The sequence below is a fragment of the Hermetia illucens genome, chromosome 4 (genome assembly GCF_905115235.1).
Source record: "Hermetia illucens chromosome 4, iHerIll2.2.curated.20191125, whole genome shotgun sequence".
Taxonomy (NCBI): Eukaryota; Metazoa; Arthropoda; class Insecta; order Diptera; family Stratiomyidae; genus Hermetia; species Hermetia illucens.
In genome coordinates this window covers 24,178,382-24,196,756 of record NC_051852.1, presented here as the reverse complement: position 1 = coordinate 24,196,756, position 18,375 = coordinate 24,178,382, and the positions used below count along the sequence as shown (strand labels likewise).

Genomic DNA, 18,375 nt, shown 5'->3' with positions numbered 1-18,375 from the left:
GCATATCAGGGAAAATGCTAAAGGAACTTCCGCTCTCAGGAAAATCTGCAATACTATTTATCTTCAATGCAATTCTTCGTCTTAACTACTATCCTGACACCTGGAAACACGCCAGGATTACAGTCATCCCTAAGCCAGGAAAAGACATGAAAAAAATTGAATCATACCGACCAATAAGTCTGCTCCCAACCCTATCTAAACTATTCGAAAAGCTTTTATTTGACAAAATTCTAAAGGTAATAGAAAAGAAAGATATCATACCCTCTCACCAATTCGGATTTAGACAAAAACATGGAACGATCGAGGAAATCCACAAAATCGTTAACAATATTAAACAAGCCCTAGAAAGAAAAGAATATTGTGTAGGTATATTCCTAGATATTGCACAAGCCTTTGATCAAGTCTGGCATAAAGGCCTCAAGATAAAAATAACTGCCCTCCTCCCTAAAGAATTTCACGCTATACTATTTAGCTACCTAGATAGCAGAAACTTCAAAGTAAAATATAAGGATGCGCTCAGCTCAACCCACTACATAGAAGCAGGTGTACCCCAAGGTAGTGTACTTGGACCACTTCTCTATCTATTTTACACTTCAGATCTCCCTACAAATAACAAAATGCTGACCACCACCTTTGCTGATGACACCGCCATCCTATATAGCCATCCTAATCCATTAACAGCCGTCAGAGAAATCCAAGGACACATCAACACGATAATGAACTGGGCCAAAACCTGGAAAATCAGTGTAAATGTTAACAAAACACAGCAGATAACCTTCACGCTGAGAAAAAGAACATGCAGACCTGTCACCATAAACGGAAATAAAGTCAATCTTTCTAACGTAGTTAAATATCTTGGGCTGTACTTAGACAGACGGCTCACCTGGAAATCTCACATTGAACATAAACGCAACCAAATCAAAATTCAATTCCGCAAGCTATATTGGCTAATGCACAAAAAATCCAAACTCAACACTTTAACAAAAATAATGGTGTATAAATCTATATTAAAACCAATCTGGACCTATGGCTTGCAACTTTGGGGCACAGCCAAAAAGTCGAACATCAACATAATCGAGCGCGTACAAACAAAAATTATTAGGTCAATTTTAGGTGCACCCAGGTACGTTAAGAACGAAATAATTCTTCGCGACACCAATACTTTAAAGGTTGCAAAAGAAGCGAAAAAGTATAGCAAAAAATATATCAAAAGATTAGCCAACCATCCAAACACTACAGCTAAAGACATTCTTCTTCCCAACAATTACGCAAGACTAAAAAGAACTGACCCACTGCAACTAGCCAACTTGCAATAACATCTACCTTACAACATCATACAAATAATAACAAATCCACTACAAATTGCAAATAAAAAACCCGCCACACTCATCAATTTTCTTATAGTACTCTTTTCCGTTTAACCAAACCAGTAATATGGGAAATACTCAAGATAAGCACGTTGATAATACCGGGGAGGTGACGAACACAATCATAGTAGACACGGTCGACGTACAATCAGAAAGAATTGAAACTATTCTCATCATCCTCACTGCAACAGTAGGGTGCTCCTTTGCGTACCAACTGTATAAGGACTACAGACGCAGCATCAAAAAAAAAAAAAAAAAGATACACCGAAAAAGTCTGACTATAGACATAAACTACATAGCAATCCTTTCCTGAACCCTTCAACCTTAAGAAATTCCCTACGAATTGGTTCCAAATCTAAATCTGAGATTAGAATAAAAAGGCTAATTACATTAGTTATTAAAAAGATTAATTGTATTAGTTATAAGCGCTTAGCTATAAATTTATAATAAGACTTGAACAAAATAACTCTTTTCAAACACTGGCTTGATAGAGTGAGAATATTCTATTTTAGTATTAAGATTCGCCACACTACAGGCTAGAGACCAAAAGGTCTAATTCTTGTTGTAAAAAAATGTTTCTCTGTAAATAAAAAAAAAAAAAAAAAAAAAAAAAAAAAATATATATCAAGACTTCACTGACAAAATGTACCTTTTCGGCCATTTAACAAATTTTGCTTCAAAAAAATGCTTTTAAATATAATGTTTGAATAGTTATATAGTAAAATCCAAATAAATAGAAAATACTAATAAAATAAGAAGGGGAGGGGGTACGGTCTGCACAAGTAGAAATCAGATTTCAAGCTTAAAAGGATCATGACACAACTTTTGCTCTAAATGGTCATCCTACCTCACATTGCGTGTCAACTTGCGCCCGGTCTAAGCCACACATGCACATTGACGCCTTAGAGGGATGTTTTCCTACAATTGAAGTATCACTTCCAGAGAGCTTATTGCTGGCAGCTACACTCACGGAGTTTTGATAACATAGATGATCAAATTAGGTAGTTAAATGCGGTTTTGAAAGATGCAAAGACTCAAAGAACGTATTTATCTGCACTTTTATGCGCGGAAGTCTCACTGATTGTTTTCACCCCTAGACACAGGATCATAATCTTCGTGAATACCTTGTCAAGAACCAAGAGAAGAGATATAACCCTGTACGACCGAGTATTACTCCTATTCTTCTCTTGCGATTTCAGGAGCATAAGAACTCTGGTGGTCTTCTAGAATGGAGGGAAGTGGCCCTCCCGTTAACATCAATTATAAAGACTTTGGACCCGAAATGGAATGACCCGCTAGATGGCTTTGAACATCTCGACTGCCAGTTGAATTATGAGACCTGAGCCTCGCCATGCCCTTTTCAATCTTGCAGCACTAGACTCCCCCTTCACCGCGGTCGTCAGAAGGAACCCAAGGCTCGGATCTCGGAATCGGTTTTATTCAGCATAATGCCTCAATAGCTCCTTCTAAGACGACACATTTCGCCTGTAAGTGAGCCTAAATTCGTCGACATCAAAAAGGAAATAATTTCACATTAATGGGGCCTCTCAGACGAGGGACGTCCCTCCGCCTACTGGCAAGGACATTAGGGAGGTGGACAGAAGTTTTAGTTAATTGGCATCGGGTGATGGTTGGTACAAAATTAGGCAATCTAAAGTTTGACGCGTGCTGTCAGAGTTCCTATACTCAAATTTGTGCAGATATCTTTAGAAATCAGGTACATATATAATAGCTTTCAGTTTAGACAAGTGCTGTTTACTTTTTCCAAAATGTCTCGGGATTTCAAAATTATTCATTCCTGGCTTCTACTTTCGAATTATTAGAAATGTGGTATTTATTTTTCCTGAAGGACGAGTTTTTATGGTCGCGGTTGCTTAACTTTCCGGCACGCAAATTTTATGATCAGAGTTACCTGAAATACCAACCCAACACTGGGACACTTAGACTTCTTTGTGGAAGTGCGCAATTATCCCATTTAATGGGAGATATCAGAAGGCAGTCAAGACCAACTTAGCATTCATACTGTTGGTAACCGATTGTATGGTATAATTCAATTTAGCTTTGATTGTCAGTACTGGTTAATCCTAATTCTATTTTTCATTCTCGGAGAAACACTTAACATCGATAATAGATGCAATACCAAATTTTTCTATCTTCAGCAGTCAAGCAATGTATTTGTTTTGTGTGCTTGGTAATGGACAGAAGTTAGCAGTTTCTCAAAGGTATAATTAAGATGTTTTCTAGCAGTTCTGTTTGTTCTTGAATCTATGGTTTTTGTGAGCCCACCTCAACCACTTTCTTCTCTTAAAACGAATGCTTCTCCAAAATAGATACTATTCTGTGTCATTTGAAAATGGCAAAAGACAACTTACCTAGTCACCTCTTCAAGAGACTCCCAATCATCCATTACAAAAATACTCAAGCTAACCCAGCCACTTTGCAGCATTCAGCTCAACAAGTGCGAGTATATGAACCACATAAGACAACATACATAATGAACATTCATTAGACCCTCGGTTACATTCAAATAGACCATAATCTGATTATCCTACGGACGTAGTGTAGTAGACGATTACGAAATTATAATTAGATCATTGTTCGTTTCCATGTGTGGTTCGTTTAATGTGAGTTTTTGTATGCCCTTTTCCCATCCCCCGCTCCATAGCATAGCTGGCTCTCCTGCATATGCATGAACATATGTACGAGGTGCTGACTGATAATTACATCAAGTATGACTGTAATGGCTTTAATGGAGTGCAAGAGTTGATGAAGCTATTTCGTTACTAGAGATGAGTCTGGGTTGCGGAGCTTCATTAGCATTTTAAAGTTGCCTGAGAAACATGAAATGAAAGTCATTGTCTTGAAATTTTGATGTAAAAGTTTTGAAAAAACGAGAAAAAATTTCTTTGGCTAGAAACAATCAGCTGGTATTGATTTTTTCCAAGCAAATTAGATTAAGGTTTCAGTTACATTGTGAATGGCAACTACTTTATTGCATTGGATAAGACGCCTCCGTTGATTACGTCCAGTTCGTGTTTTAAGTGGTAACCTTTCATTTTCTTTGTATGGTATGCACGTATGTTCATTTATCGATCTTCAAAGTTAGTTTTCCTATTAAATTGGTAATTTTTTCCAGAAATGGATTCATTCTTGTTGTATGTGTTAAATTTTAATTAGGGGGCGGATGAAGGTGAAGCGTTCGTGAGGTGCTTATCCATTATTAAAATCAGTAGAATGCAATAAATGACATGGGTTGATTTTGGAAACCTTGGGTTCTGGCACAGTTTAAGATTTAATTACTGTCCTTAGGAGGGCGGACGGTGCCTCATCTTTGTCCTGGGAGCAGCGTGACCGAAGCGGCTTGCATGAGTTATACGCTCTCTTTTGTAATTCGCAAAACACAACATATATATTTTAATGAATGGAGGTGGAATTCTTACAAAAACGCTACTGCGCCAGGTTGCAGCAGTGTGTGGGATTCGCACCCACTAAAACCACTCTCACTCTTCCGTCCCTCCCAACGGGACCACCGTGAAGTAAGTTGGAGGGCTCGATGTCGGCCCCCAAGATGCTGTTCAACTTCCTTCTCTGCTACAGAAATCTGGGGCAATGGAACATAACGTGCTCCGGGTCCTCGGGTGTAGCACCGCATTCAGGACAGTTGGGAGACTCCTCCCACTCGAAGGGATGCAAGTACTTCCTATAGCCACCGTGTCCCGTAAGGAACTGTGTCAGGTGGTAATTCAATTCTCCGTGCTTTCAGTCCACACATTTCTCGTTACACGGGATCAATGTATGGGTCCACCAGCTCTTGTCGGAGTTATCCCACCGTTGTTGCCATTTTCCACACAATTCTCTCCTGATGGCTTTTCGGAAATTTGCATTCACCTCGGCAGGATTTGCCTTCCGTTTTTCGTAGAGCCAGTGTGCCTCGCTCGTTAGAAGATCTATAGGGATCGTTCCCGCGATGACACACACTGCCTCCGTGGACGCCGTCCTAAATGTGATGCACACGCTTAGCGCAATTGGCCGGTATGTCGAACTTATCTTGCTCCGGTTTACAGCGTGGTTTAACGCTCCCGCCCAGACGGGCCGCGTTTAACAGGATGGACTTCACCACTCCCGCGATGTAGCCTACGACTATACTTCGGCCCTCCCACGGTAGGCATCATCCTTGCAAGGGATGAGCTGGCATTTGCTGCCTTCTCCCGCGCATAATCCAAGTGTCCCTTGAAACTCAGCTTGCTATCGATCATCACCCCCAGGTATTTGACAAATGATTTTGAGACGACCTCACGATTACCAACCCGGATATTAACCGTGTTGTTTTTTCTGCGGTTGGCAATGAGGACCGCCTTCGTCTTTTCGTCCGCCAAGTCTAGCTTGGTCATTGGTAATCATGACTTGATGACATGAATGGCTTCATTTGCATACAGCTCCACATCCTCGGGATGCTTTGCAATTACAACTACCGCCAGGTCGTCCGCAAAACCAATCAGCGCTGCCTCCTCCGGCACGCGTAGTCTGTCCGGAAGGTAACTCTCGATCAGCCGAGCCAAGTAACTAGGAACACCCAGTTTAGCCAAAGCGCCATTAATCCAGCCCCATTTGGCTAAGTTGAAGCCATTTTTGACGTCCAGCGTCACCAGAGCACAGCGTTTGCCCATGGCCATTGCATTTCGAGCCAATTCCAAGACCTTTGCTACTGCATCAACCCTAGAACGGGCTCGTCGAAACCCATATTGCCGCTCTGAAAGACCACCCGCAAGCTCGATAAACGGGAGCAGCCTGTTGTGTATCACCCTCTCCAACACCTTTTCCATGGTGTATAAGAGACAAATAGGGCGATATGAAGAGGGCACGCCGGGTGGTTTTTGGGGCTTCGGTAGCAACACCAGCTTCTACCTCGTCCACTGGGCGGGAAATATTCCTTCCGTCATGTACGATTCGAATGTGCTTGCGAATCACCTTGGTCTGGCCTTGACCACCACTTTCAGAGCCTTGTTCGGAATTCCGTCCAATCCTGGAGCCTTGCTATCCCCAATACGTCCGCAGATTTCCCGAGTTTCTCTTCGGTAACACCAGGGATCGAGAAGACGTCCTGCTGAGCTGCCAGTTGGGGTTCACTTTCATCCTGCTCGTGCTGCGGGAAAAGGGTTGTAATTATTTGCAACAAGAGCCGTGGGCATGTCACTTGAGGTGATTTTTGCCCGCGGATCTTGTTCATTACAACTTGGTACACTGTACCCCACGGATTCGTATTAGCTTTTGGTAGCATTCCCGCTTGCTTCTCCGTATGGCCTTCCCCTTGCCCTGTGGGAAAGTCTCCTCGCTCGGAGATAAAAGGATCTCAAGGCAGCGATCATCTTGTACGGCTCGCAAATTACCGCGACATCCACATTTGACTCTCGAACGGTTTGCGAGAGCAGGTTCTGAGCTGCCTCACAGTGACTGAGATTGATTTGTATCAATCTCATTTGCCTGTGCGGTTCAGCTCTCTCCTATATGCGGGACATCTGCTGCTTCCCGGAATATTCCGGTCGTCTACGCCCTCTTTCCCACTATACAGCATACACCATGGATCTCCGGTGCAATCTTTGATGAGGTGGCCCTCTTCCCCAAACTTCCTGCAACTTCTCGATCTGTCATATTGGCTTAATGCATGCCGCCGCAAAATGGCCGAAATAGAGGCATCTGGAGGATCTCTTTAGAGATATACCATATGCCTTCTTCATTCTTTTTATGGCACTCTGGTCTATATCGCTAAGGTTGAACTGTTGCTTTAGCGCAGCACAGATGTCCTCCCGTGAGGTGACCCCCTATCTCCTACTTCCGAGCTCTTACCTCAGCTTCCTCTCCTAATACTCCTAATACCTCCAGCATCAGAATCCCTCTCTGCGTTCGCCTGATACGACTCACACTATCTCCCAAACCCGTCAGTTCCGGGTCTGATTTCACTTTTCGGAGGATGTCGGCATAGGACATATTTCCCTTCTTGAAAATAATTATTATTTCCGGACGGAGCTTCTTTTTGTCCTTTTTCCTCATGTTGCTGACCTTAATCCATTGTTTGGAATAGTACAGCAGCACAGTAGTTTGACCCCATCATTTTCCAAGATTCTCTGCGGAGTATACTTATAATAAGGATGGTAGGTTGCCACTAAGTTATACTTCAACGCAAGGTTTTGATGGAGAATCATGATCATGAGCCCATGAAGGAAATTACCTTCCTAATTAATTTTTACTTAAAACTTTGGCTGACTAACCTAACTATGAACCGTATTATTTTGGCCCTTCATCAGCTAGTATGATGATGATTAAATGATCATTAAGTTATCTAAATGTATTGATCCTCCATGTAATTTACCTTAATTAAGGGATATAATTAACGTTAATTAATATCAGCTCAATTTGAAAGGTCATTAAAGAATTAGTATAAAATGCGGGGATATTTTTGAGAACTTCAATTTAGCCCAAGCAAAGATAACGAAAGCTTTTGGTATCTCCTTACTTCACCAGTTTATACTTAAAAATGGCCGAAAATAATATTGGATTCCTTACACCCCGTCGAGCCTTGCTAGATTTACCGAGTGATAATACATCGCCAGCTGTTCGTAGATTAAGTCTAAACACATCGTTGACGTGGCAAAATGAAGAAATTATACGTCAGCGAGGACGACGAAGCTTCGACTTGAGACCCGCTCCTCAAGAGAATAGGCGTATGTCCTGCCGGAATCCTTTTCCAGATGAGACAGAAGAACGACGAAGTTTCGACTTGAAGCCTGCATCACAAGAGTGTGAGCAAAGCAGTCGTATCTCCTGCCGAAAACCTTTTCCAGATGAGATGGAAGAGGAAAGCAATATTGAGCAAGCGTGCACTTTTGTTAGAAACAGCGAAGATAATAGCTTCAGCCCATTCTTGGATAAGATGCGATCTATTACTAGGCGACAAAGTCGAAATCTACGCCCAAATGAAGCAGAAATTATTGTTGGGCCAGGCAAATCTTCTGATATTAAGAGAGATGAGGGAGGGTTGGGCACGCCATTATCTGATAAGAGAAGACCGTTTAACAAGCGACAAAGTTTAAGGCGACTCTGAAGTCGATAGGACAAGACCAGTAAATGGTGACCGACATATAAAACTTGACTATGGGTTTTGACTTGACTATGGGTTCTGAATCCTTTCAGTGAATCACAACTTCCTCCCGATATATTGTCATTGTTGTTTTGTAAATAAATTTTAAGAAACATAATACCATTTTGTCTATTTGATTTTCGAATCCTGTAAATTTTCTGGTAGTGAAGTCCCTTTCATCCTAGGTTTAATATAACAAACCCGGTTGTGATACTAACTTCCCTAGGTTCCCTTTGATATTTGTCCTTCATTTTCAGGTGAAGGTTTCTTAAGGACAACATTTTTCAATCTTGTGTATTGTCGGCAGTATCATATAGGGCGCAAGATACTAATCCGCTATAGTATATCATATCGGGCAAAATTGGGAAGACCTGGAAAAGCTGTTATACATCATCATCATCAACGGCACAACAACCGGTATCCGGTCTAGGTCTGCCTTAATAAGGAGCTCCAGGCATCCCGGTTTTGCGCCGAGGTCCACCAATTCGATATCCCTAAAAGCTGTCTGGCGTCCTGGCCCACGCCATCGCTCCATCTTAGGCAGGGTCTGGCTCGTCTTCTTTTTCTACCATAGATATTGCCCTTATAGACTTTCCGGGTGGGATCATCCTCATCCATACGGATTAAGTTACCCACCCACCGTAATCTATTGAGCCGGATTTTATCCACAACCGGACGGTCATGGTATCGCTCATAGATTTCGTCATTGTGTAGGCTACGGAATCGTCCATCCTCATGTAGGGGGCCAAAAATTCTTCGGAGGATTCTTCTCTCGAACGCGGCCAAGAGTTCGCAATTTTTCTTGCTAAGAACCCAAGTTTCCGAGGAATACATGAGGACTGGCAAGATCATAGTCTTGTACAGTAAGAGCTTTGACCCTATGGTGAGACGTTTCGAGCGGAACAGTCTTTGTATGCTGAAATAGGCTCTGTTTGCTGACAACAACCGTGCGCGGATTTCATCATCGTAGTTGTTATCGGTTGTGATTTTCGGCCCTAGATAGGAGAAATTGTCAACGGTCTCAAAGTTGTATTCTCCTATCCTTATTCTTCTTCGTGTTTGTGTTTGACCAGTGCGGTTTGATGTTGTTGGTTGATTCGTCTTCGGTGCTGACGTTGCCACCATATATTTTGTCTTGCCTTCATTGATGTGCAGCCCAAGATCTCGCGCCGCCTGCTCGGTCTGGATGAAGGCAGTTTGTACGTCTCAGGTGGTTCTTCCCATGATTTCGATATCATCAGCATAGGCCAGTAGTTGGGTGGACTTGAAGAGGATCGTACCTCTTGCATTCACCTCAGCATCACGGATCACTTTCTCTAGGGCCAGGTTAAAGAGGACGCATGATAGGGCATCCCCTTATCGTAGACCGTTGTTGATGTCGAATGGTCTTGAGAGTGATCTTGCTGCTTTTATCTGGCCTCGCACATTGGTCAGGGTCAGCCTAGTCAGTCTTATTAATTTCGTCGGGATACCGAATTCTCTGATGGCCGTGTACAGTTTTACCCTGGCTATGCTATCATATGCGGCTTTAAAGTCGATGAACAGATGGTGCAACTGTTGTCCATATTCCAACAGTTTTTCCATCGCTTGCCGCAGAGAAAAAATCTGATCTGTTGCTGATTTGCCTGGAGTGAATCCTCTTTGGTATGGGCCAATGATGTTCTGGGCGTATGGGGCTATCCGGCCTAGCAAGATAGCGGAGAATATCTTATAGATGGTACTCAGCAACGTGATACCTTTATAATTGCGGCACTGTGTGATATCTCCCTTTTTATGTATGAGACAGATAATGCCTCGTTGCCAATCGTCAGGCATTGATTCGCTGTCCCATACCTTGAGCACAAGTTGATGAACCACTTGGTGTAACTGGTCGCCTCCATATTTAACCAATTCGGCTGTAATTCCATTGGCTCCTGGGACTTATGATTTTTTAGCCGATGAATTGCACGGACTGTTTCTCCTAAACTTGGTGGTGGCAGTATTTGTCCGTCGTCTTCAGTTGGCGGTGTCTGCGCGTGCCCGCGTTCTTTGAGAATGCAACAATACTCCGTTCCGTTGCTAGCTTACATTCATCGTCAAACCAGCCGTTCCGACTCCTTCTCTGGCTGGGGCCAAGTATATTTGTGGCCGTATCCATGATAACGTTCTTCTTCAGGTGGTTGTGAAGATGATTTGTTGATGCTTCACCTCCAGGTCCTCTGTTGACTGCGGTTATTGCGGCATCCATTTCCCTCTTATAGGTGTCGCGGAGGGTTGTGTTGTGGATGGCTTCAGTGTTCACTCTCACCTGATTGTCAGAGGGGATTCTAGGTGGTATTGTTATTCGAGCTCGGAGCACCATGCCAACGAGATAGTGTTTCGAGTTGTTACAATTGGTACAATTTGTCTCGTTTTTAGGCGCGGGAGGCTCGCCTTCATCCTTCTCCGTCTGCAGCTTTTCGTCAAGAAAGAGCTCCCAGCGGTCACCACGTGGAGGTGGAGATAGGGTTTGGTAGTAGAGCTGTTGGTGTTGGCTCAGCAGGCATTTCCCAGGTTTTATGCTCCATCGTGGGTACCAATCCACGTTTCGCCCCGGGACCTATACTACCCTTTGAGCTGTTATACGTCAACGTTAAATATAAAGATCTGGGACACTGGTCGGTACTGCAATCTTTGTCGATATAATCCGTAGTCCCTCGTTTCCTGCATTGCTTGGACCTATCTTCCGTGCTTTTACATACGGTTATTATGTGGTCAAAGCCGAAGCATGGGGAAAAAGAAATGTCGTATTTTGTCAATAGATGGCGACACTTAAACATATCTTGTGTTGTACTTGTCGCATCGGGTCATGCTATACGGCGATTTGAAGACGACAATCTGTGCTACCAGTATATCTTTGACAGTGTTGTGATCTCACGTTTCAGTCTCAAGTTATAGCGCGTCAAAAATGTCCACCAAGCAAGAAATTCGTCATATTTTGCGTTTTTACTAGTTGAGAGGCAAAAATGCAACGAAGGCAGCCGAAAAAATTTGTGAAGTTTATGGGCCCGATACTGTAACGATTCCAAAAAACTGGATGTTTGGGTGCCACATGAGCAAAAAATCTTTTGACCGAATCAACGCCTGCGATGCTTTGCTGAAACGGAAGGAATTCGACCCATTTTTGAAGCGGGTGGTGATGATGATGGTGATGTGAAAGTGGATCACGTACGATAACCTCAAGCGGAAAAGATCGTGGTTGAAGTGCGGCGAACCGGCCTAAAACATCGCCAAACCCGGATTAACGGCCAGGAAGGTTTTGCTGTGTGTTTGGTGGGATTGGAAGGGTATCATTCCCTATGAGCTGCTCAACTATGGCCGAGCCTCAACTCGATCCTCTACTGTAAGCAATTCAACCGTTTGAAGCAGGCGATTGACCAGAAGCGGCCAGAATTGGTCAATAGAAATGGTGTTGTGTTCCACGACGACAACGCTCGGCCTCACACATCTTTGATAACCCGCCAGAAGCTACGGGAGCTCGGATGGGATGTCCTATCGCACCCACCGTATAGTCCGCACCTCGCACCAAGTGATTACCATCTCTTCCATGCGAACCGCTCTTGGTGCTACAAAGTTGGCCTCAAAAGGGGCTTGTGAAAACTGAAAGTTTTTTGCAAATAAGGAGGGGGGTTTTATAAGGGGGGAAAATGAAGTTGCCTTCTAAATGGCAATAAGTTGGCGAACAAAATGGCGCATATTTGCCTTAAATCGGTTATTTCTAAGTATGTTAAATAAAGCGTAAAATTTCGATGACAAATACGACATTTCTTTCTCCCCAACCCAATATAGTTCCCACCCGTCCTCATGGTATCTCGACTTATCGGGCACCGCTGCCATCTGGGTTCGGGACAACGTTCGACTTAGTGTTCTTGCCGGAGGCCGGGGGGACGGGTTTGTCTGGATCCGGTGTTTAGGGATAACGTTTTTTAGCGTTTACCTGACGCCGGCTTGATGCTCTGGAGGACGCTGAGGGAAACGGATTCTGGAAATGGCGGCGAGAACCGGGCTCGTAGTTTTGAACACCGGATCCACGCCAACGTTTCGGCGCCCAGGTTATGAAGGAAGCATTCCGGCTGGCAGAATCTTGTTAACGAGGTGAATGAGGACCCGTGGGGACTTGGCTATAAGCTTATCACTCGGAAAATCGTCGGGCATTGTTCCCCAGACACCCTGTACGGGTTGATGTAAATAGCGCGGAAAGCGTCGTGGATTGCCCCCTTTTCACAATGAGAGAGCTCGAAGAAGCGGTTCTCACTATGGAAAACAGAAAGGCGCCAGGTCCTGATGGCATCCCGGCAGAAGTTTACAAACCTGGTGTTCCGCCAACGGCCAGAATTGCCGCTTGAAGTGTTCAACGCGTGCTTGAAGGAGGGCATTTTTCCTTGCCGCTGGAAAGTGGCCAAACTCGCGTTGATCAGTAAGGGTAAAGGAGACCAGGAGCTCCCGTCTGCATACCGACCGCTGTGTATGCTTGACACCTACAATCCCCTCTGACAATCAGGTGAGAATACTGAAACCATCCACAACACAGCCCTTCGCAACACCTATAAGAGGGAAATGGATGCCGCAATAACCGTAGTCAACAGAGGTCCTGGAGATGAAGCATCAACAAATGATCTTCACAACCACCTGAAGAAAGTTATTATTGATATGGCCACAAAGATACTTGGCCCCAGCCGCAAGAAAAGTGGGAACGGCTGGTTTGACGATGATTTTCTCTCTACGGAAAGCGATGGAAAAACTGTTGGAATATGGACAACAGTTGCACCATCTATTCATCGACTTAAAGCCGCCAATGAGAGCATAGCCAGGGTAAAACTATACACGGCCATGAGAGAATTCCGTATCCCGACGAAATTGATAAGACTGACTTGACTAGGCTGACCCTGACCAATGTGCGAGTCCAGATAAAAGCAGCAGAATCACTCTCAAGACCATTCGACAGCAACAACCGTCTACGACAAGGGGATGCCCTATCATGCGTGCTCTTTAAGCTGGCCCTCGAGAAAGTGATCCGTGATGCAGAGGTAAATACAAGGGGTACGATATACTTTAAGTCCACCCAAATACTGGGCAATGCTGACGATTTCGACATCATGGGAAAAACGACCCGAGACGTACAAACTGTCTTCATCCAGATCTTGCGCTTGCGGCTATTCTTATCTTTTTTAGAGAGCCTTAATGGTACCTGACCTCATGGTTTTAATTCTGCATTTGGTTGTATACTCCATTGATGAGTCTAATTAATAGTACGATGAGTGTGTGCTTAATTATTTGAACTACGTCTGGATGGAGGCTTGCAGTGATGGGGCTAATGTCCGAAGGTTATCTCAGTGAGATTAGAATGTAAATCAATAAAGCTGTTTCCACTAGAGTGCGTCCTCGGGATTTTTTTGTAGGGGCTGATGTTCCAGTTCATCGGCAACATGTCTTGTCAGTAGTGCTGAAAACGTGATTTTCAGTTGTATTTTTAATAGTTATAATTTGCGATTAACTTAATATCACTGCACAGCTGCCTGCCGGTCGATCTAATTGCTGTCAATCGGGTTAATTCAATTTTAGAAACATCTAATTGCGCATTGATTATGGTTTAGTAATATTCAGTGATCCTCGCTGATTATGAGGGGACAGAAAAAATGATTGATAAGTAATCTGGAGTCGCGTTTGTTACATGATAAGGTGAGGTACGAATCGCGATCTTCTCTGTACCTAATAATACCAGTTCTCTTATTTGATAAGTCTTTATCTCGCCTAAAGTGGACAATGAACAGCTGCACTGAGTTAGCTCAGGAAAATCCTACAATTGCTCAATAGAAAATTGAGTATATAATAGGCTCTTATCTGTTGTATTTTTCCTTGATATTTCATTATCAAGATGGAAATGTAGAGTTTGATCAAATGCTCAAATATAGCGCAATCTTTTGGTGACACTGAAGGTGGTGATTTGTTCTCGAAATCAGTTTCGATTCAGTATTTCGTTAAGGGTCTTTGGTGTTTCAAGTTACAAGTTCGATCGTAATAGATTTGCCAGGCATCATGGATTATCTATACCTCGTTGAATCGACTGGATACAACATGAGTTCTCTGGGACTATTCCCCAGATTTGATTTAGAAACTTACAGGCTCGAAAAGGAAATTGAGGAAAGACTTTGCGAGGAAGAATTGCAGCGGTCGTCTCAGCGAAATTTAGAGAAACTAGAAAGGGCAGGAAAGGAACCAGAAAGTATAGAAGGATCGGATTCAGCACAAAAGTCTTCTAAAATACCAATAGGAAAGCAAAGTGAAACCTCCTCCGATTCGAAACCTGTTGAGAAGTCCTTAGACGATTATGTTTTCCAAATGCTGAGTGCTGAAGACTTGTTGAATACTTCAAAGTCCTTCATTCAAAAGGAAGACAGTACCAATGTTATTGAAGAAAAGTACAGTCTCTAATTGCTAATTCATTTAATTAAAATAATCAGTGATTTATCACTAATTTCTGCTCTCTCTCTCTTTTTTAGGAACAATGTGAGCGTGGAAGGAGCAACACATAAGCAAGTCGTTGATTTGATAAAATCAGGCGGCGATTGTCTGACACTGACAGTCATATCAGTGACGCCACAGGTAAGCAAAAGCAGATTTTGTAATGCATGATTATCCAGGTCTGAGGTTAGAATCAACTTAATTATTTGTAGAGTGGTGTTATGAACAACTTTTCACTACGGGACCTGAAGTAAGTCATGTTTTCCTTATTGGGAAGTTGCATGTCTGCCAACCAATTTCATTCTTGATCAAACTAGGATTTAAGACCATGGAGCTATTAAGGAAGGTAATATGGGGAAATGTATGCATTTGATTAAAAATGCGTATGCGTTGGATTAAAGTGGCGATAGGTATAAGTTGTGATATGTTCTGAATTATACATAAAAGTGTGCTGTGAAATACAATAAGTGTTGTAATGAATGAGAACATCGGTGTTATTACATTTTCACCATGACTCAAAATAGGTGGTTTTCACTCTAAAAAGGAAAGTTGTCAAATCAATTGGCTAGTTTGACTGGTTGAAGTATTAAAAAGCCCAAGTGACTCGCGTATGACACTTTTTGGGATAGCCTCCCTTGTGGATCAATCAGAGTTTTTCTATATACTGGATCATGGGAACCGGAATAATCCTCTGAACGCTTGTGTTATGCAGTTAAAGCTCAACTTCCTCCAATTATTTCGGACTTTAATGCTTTTTCTTGTTCCTTGGTACGAACCTCTGCCTATTGTGGAATTACCTGTCAATATATCTTGATTTTCTTAACTGCTAGTCTAATAAATGTCATCCTGATAGCTTTGTTGCACACCAAATTCGAGGATTATTTGCAGAACCGGGGGTTTACTGGAGGCGCAACAACCGGTATCCCGTCTAGGCCTGCCTTAATAAGGAACTCCACAGATCCCAGTTTTGCACCGAGGTCCACTAATTCGATATCCCTAGAAAGCTGAAAAAAAGCTGAAAGCTAGAAAAGCTGTCTAGCGTCCTGATCTACGCCATCGTTCCATCTCAGGCAGGGTCTGCCTCGTCTTCTTTTTCTACCATAGATATTGCTCTTGTAGACTTTCCGAGCTGGATCACCCCCATCCATACGGATTAAGTGACCTGCCCACCGTAGCCTATTGAGTCGGATTTTATCCACAACCGGACGGTCATGGTATCGCTCATAGATTTCGTCGTTATGTATGTTACAGAATCGTCCCATCTTCATGTAGGGGGCCACCATGTACTTCGTCTTGCCTTCATTGATGTGTAGCCCAAGATCTCGCGCCGTCTGCTCGATCTGGATGAAGGTAGACTGTACATCTCGGGTTGTTCTTCTCATGATGTTGATAACGTCAGCATAGGCCAGTAGTTGGGTGGACTTGAAGAGGATGGTGCCTCTTGCTTGCCGCACAGAGAAAATCTGATCTGTTGCTGATTTGCCCGGAGTGAAGCCTCTTTGGTATGGACCAATGTTATTCTGGGCGAATGGGGCTACCCGGCCTAGCAAGATAGCGGAGAATATCTTATAGATGGTACTCAGCAACATGATACCTCTATAATTACTGCATTGCGTAATATCCCCCTTTTTATGTATGAGACAGATAACGCATCGTTGCCGGTCGTCAGGCATTGATTCGCTGTCCCATATATTGAGCATCAGTTGATAAATCACTTGGTGTAATTGGTCGCCTCCATATTTAACCAATTCGGCTGTAATTCCATCGGCTCCTGGCGACTTATGGTTTTTAAGCCGATGAATTGCACGGGCTGTTTCTTCTATGCCGATATTTTGGTTGTTGAGCAGTTCATCAAAATACTCAACCGATCGCTCCAATATGCCCATTCTGTCGCAAATCAGATTTCCCTCTTTGTCTTGGCAGGATGAGCAGCGAGGTGTATAAGGCTTCATTCTGCTGACTGGTTGGTAAAACTTCCGTGCCTGGTGCGGTTGCTCCCTGTACTTTTCTAGTTCACAGACTTCTTGGTTCTCCCAGGCTTCTTTTTTCGGTTTGCTAGCTTACATTCATCGTCAAACCAGCCGTGGACTACAATCGTGGAAGTGTGTTGCTTTCCAACTGGTCCGGTCCGCCATTCAGTGCATGGCGGACTTAGGGATCCCTCGATTCTCAAATAAAATTCTAATTATTGTCAATCATATTTCATAAGAGCATAAACAGAGAGGTCGGTAAGGTTTGTCGTAGCATGGACATGGCTAGATCCTTCATCCGAATTTTACGGCCGAAAATCTAGGCCGGCCTATTTTAACCACCTCCTCATCCATCTCGCCTGTTCAGTTGAATTTATTACCACGTGTATGACGTCGACTGTGAAATGGACGTTATGGAATTCTGTTTCTTCAATACGTCTTCTCTATATATCCTATTGTTGGGAAAACTCTTACATTGTATAAAACCTCAGATTGAGCGTTATGATGGTAGGCCTCGCGGTTGTTTTCTATAACGAAACTAACCTCTACCTCGGCCTTCGAGCTGGGGAAACCCCTTCCACTATGTACTCTCAAATACGATGATAAATCAATTAGTTCTGCTTTTGACAGTGAATTTACGGACTCTGTTAAGAACGGCATTTGAATCCGATTGTTATTCTCAAAATTCCTCCAAATCGGAATAAGTTCCCTTTCATTTATGAAGGTATGCGGAAACGTCCTACAATGTTTTATATTTCCTACACTTCCCGTTCTCTTATATGCTGCCTTTTCTATGGTCACGTCTTCATTCAACTTTGAAACCTGGAATGAGTTTATCTGCGTTCATTCGCTCGCGAATTCAGATCTAGAAGCTCTCAAGCAGGAAACGATCAATTAGAAAAAAATACGAGCAGTGGATACCTAGGAGTAATGGAATTCCTCTTTTGTTATGAATTCCAACAGATTTACTTTAGCAGGAAATCGGAAAGTACTGAAAGTCGAACTTTAGTTTCATCCACGTTTTAGAAATTTAGATCATAATATAGGCATGATGCTGGAAATTTTGTTATAAATACTATTTTTATTAACAAAATTATGGTAGGTCAAATTTGTGTTTTCTGCAGGAAATTATTTTATCTTGAAAGATTATAGAGTGACAGTATCACAAGTGAATACTATGGCAGCTCAAAGCATAGTAGGAAATTGCATTTTGGCTGTACGCATATCAGAAATCTGTGTGCCTGGAATGCCTTCCTTAATCAAAAAACATCAAAAGGGATTATATCTGGAGCACCTAGCTTTCGATTTGCGAAATCTGCTATGAAATCTCTTTCCTTTTTCTCGTTTTCTGTCGCCCACTGAGTACGGTTTAAGGGCTCCTTAATTTTTTTTCGAACGTGGTTTTTGATAACATCTGAAGGTC

General features: G+C 42.9%; 1 protein-coding gene across 3 annotated transcripts in view; it reads left to right on the top strand.

Moving 5' to 3' along the window:
* Positions 1–18,375, top strand: part of LOC119653745 (sorting nexin-27-like) — an 87,694-nt gene that overhangs the window by 41,154 nt on the left and 28,165 nt on the right. For 2 of the 3 annotated variants that reach the window (XM_038058669.1, XM_038058670.1), the window contains exon 2: positions 15,021–15,123. In XM_038058669.1, coding sequence (XP_037914597.1) covers positions 15,021–15,123 — 103 coding nt within the window. Of the gene's footprint in view, positions 1–14,462; positions 14,940–15,020; positions 15,124–18,375 lie in introns of those variants that run through there. The other variant, XM_038058668.1, reaches the window with a different exon arrangement.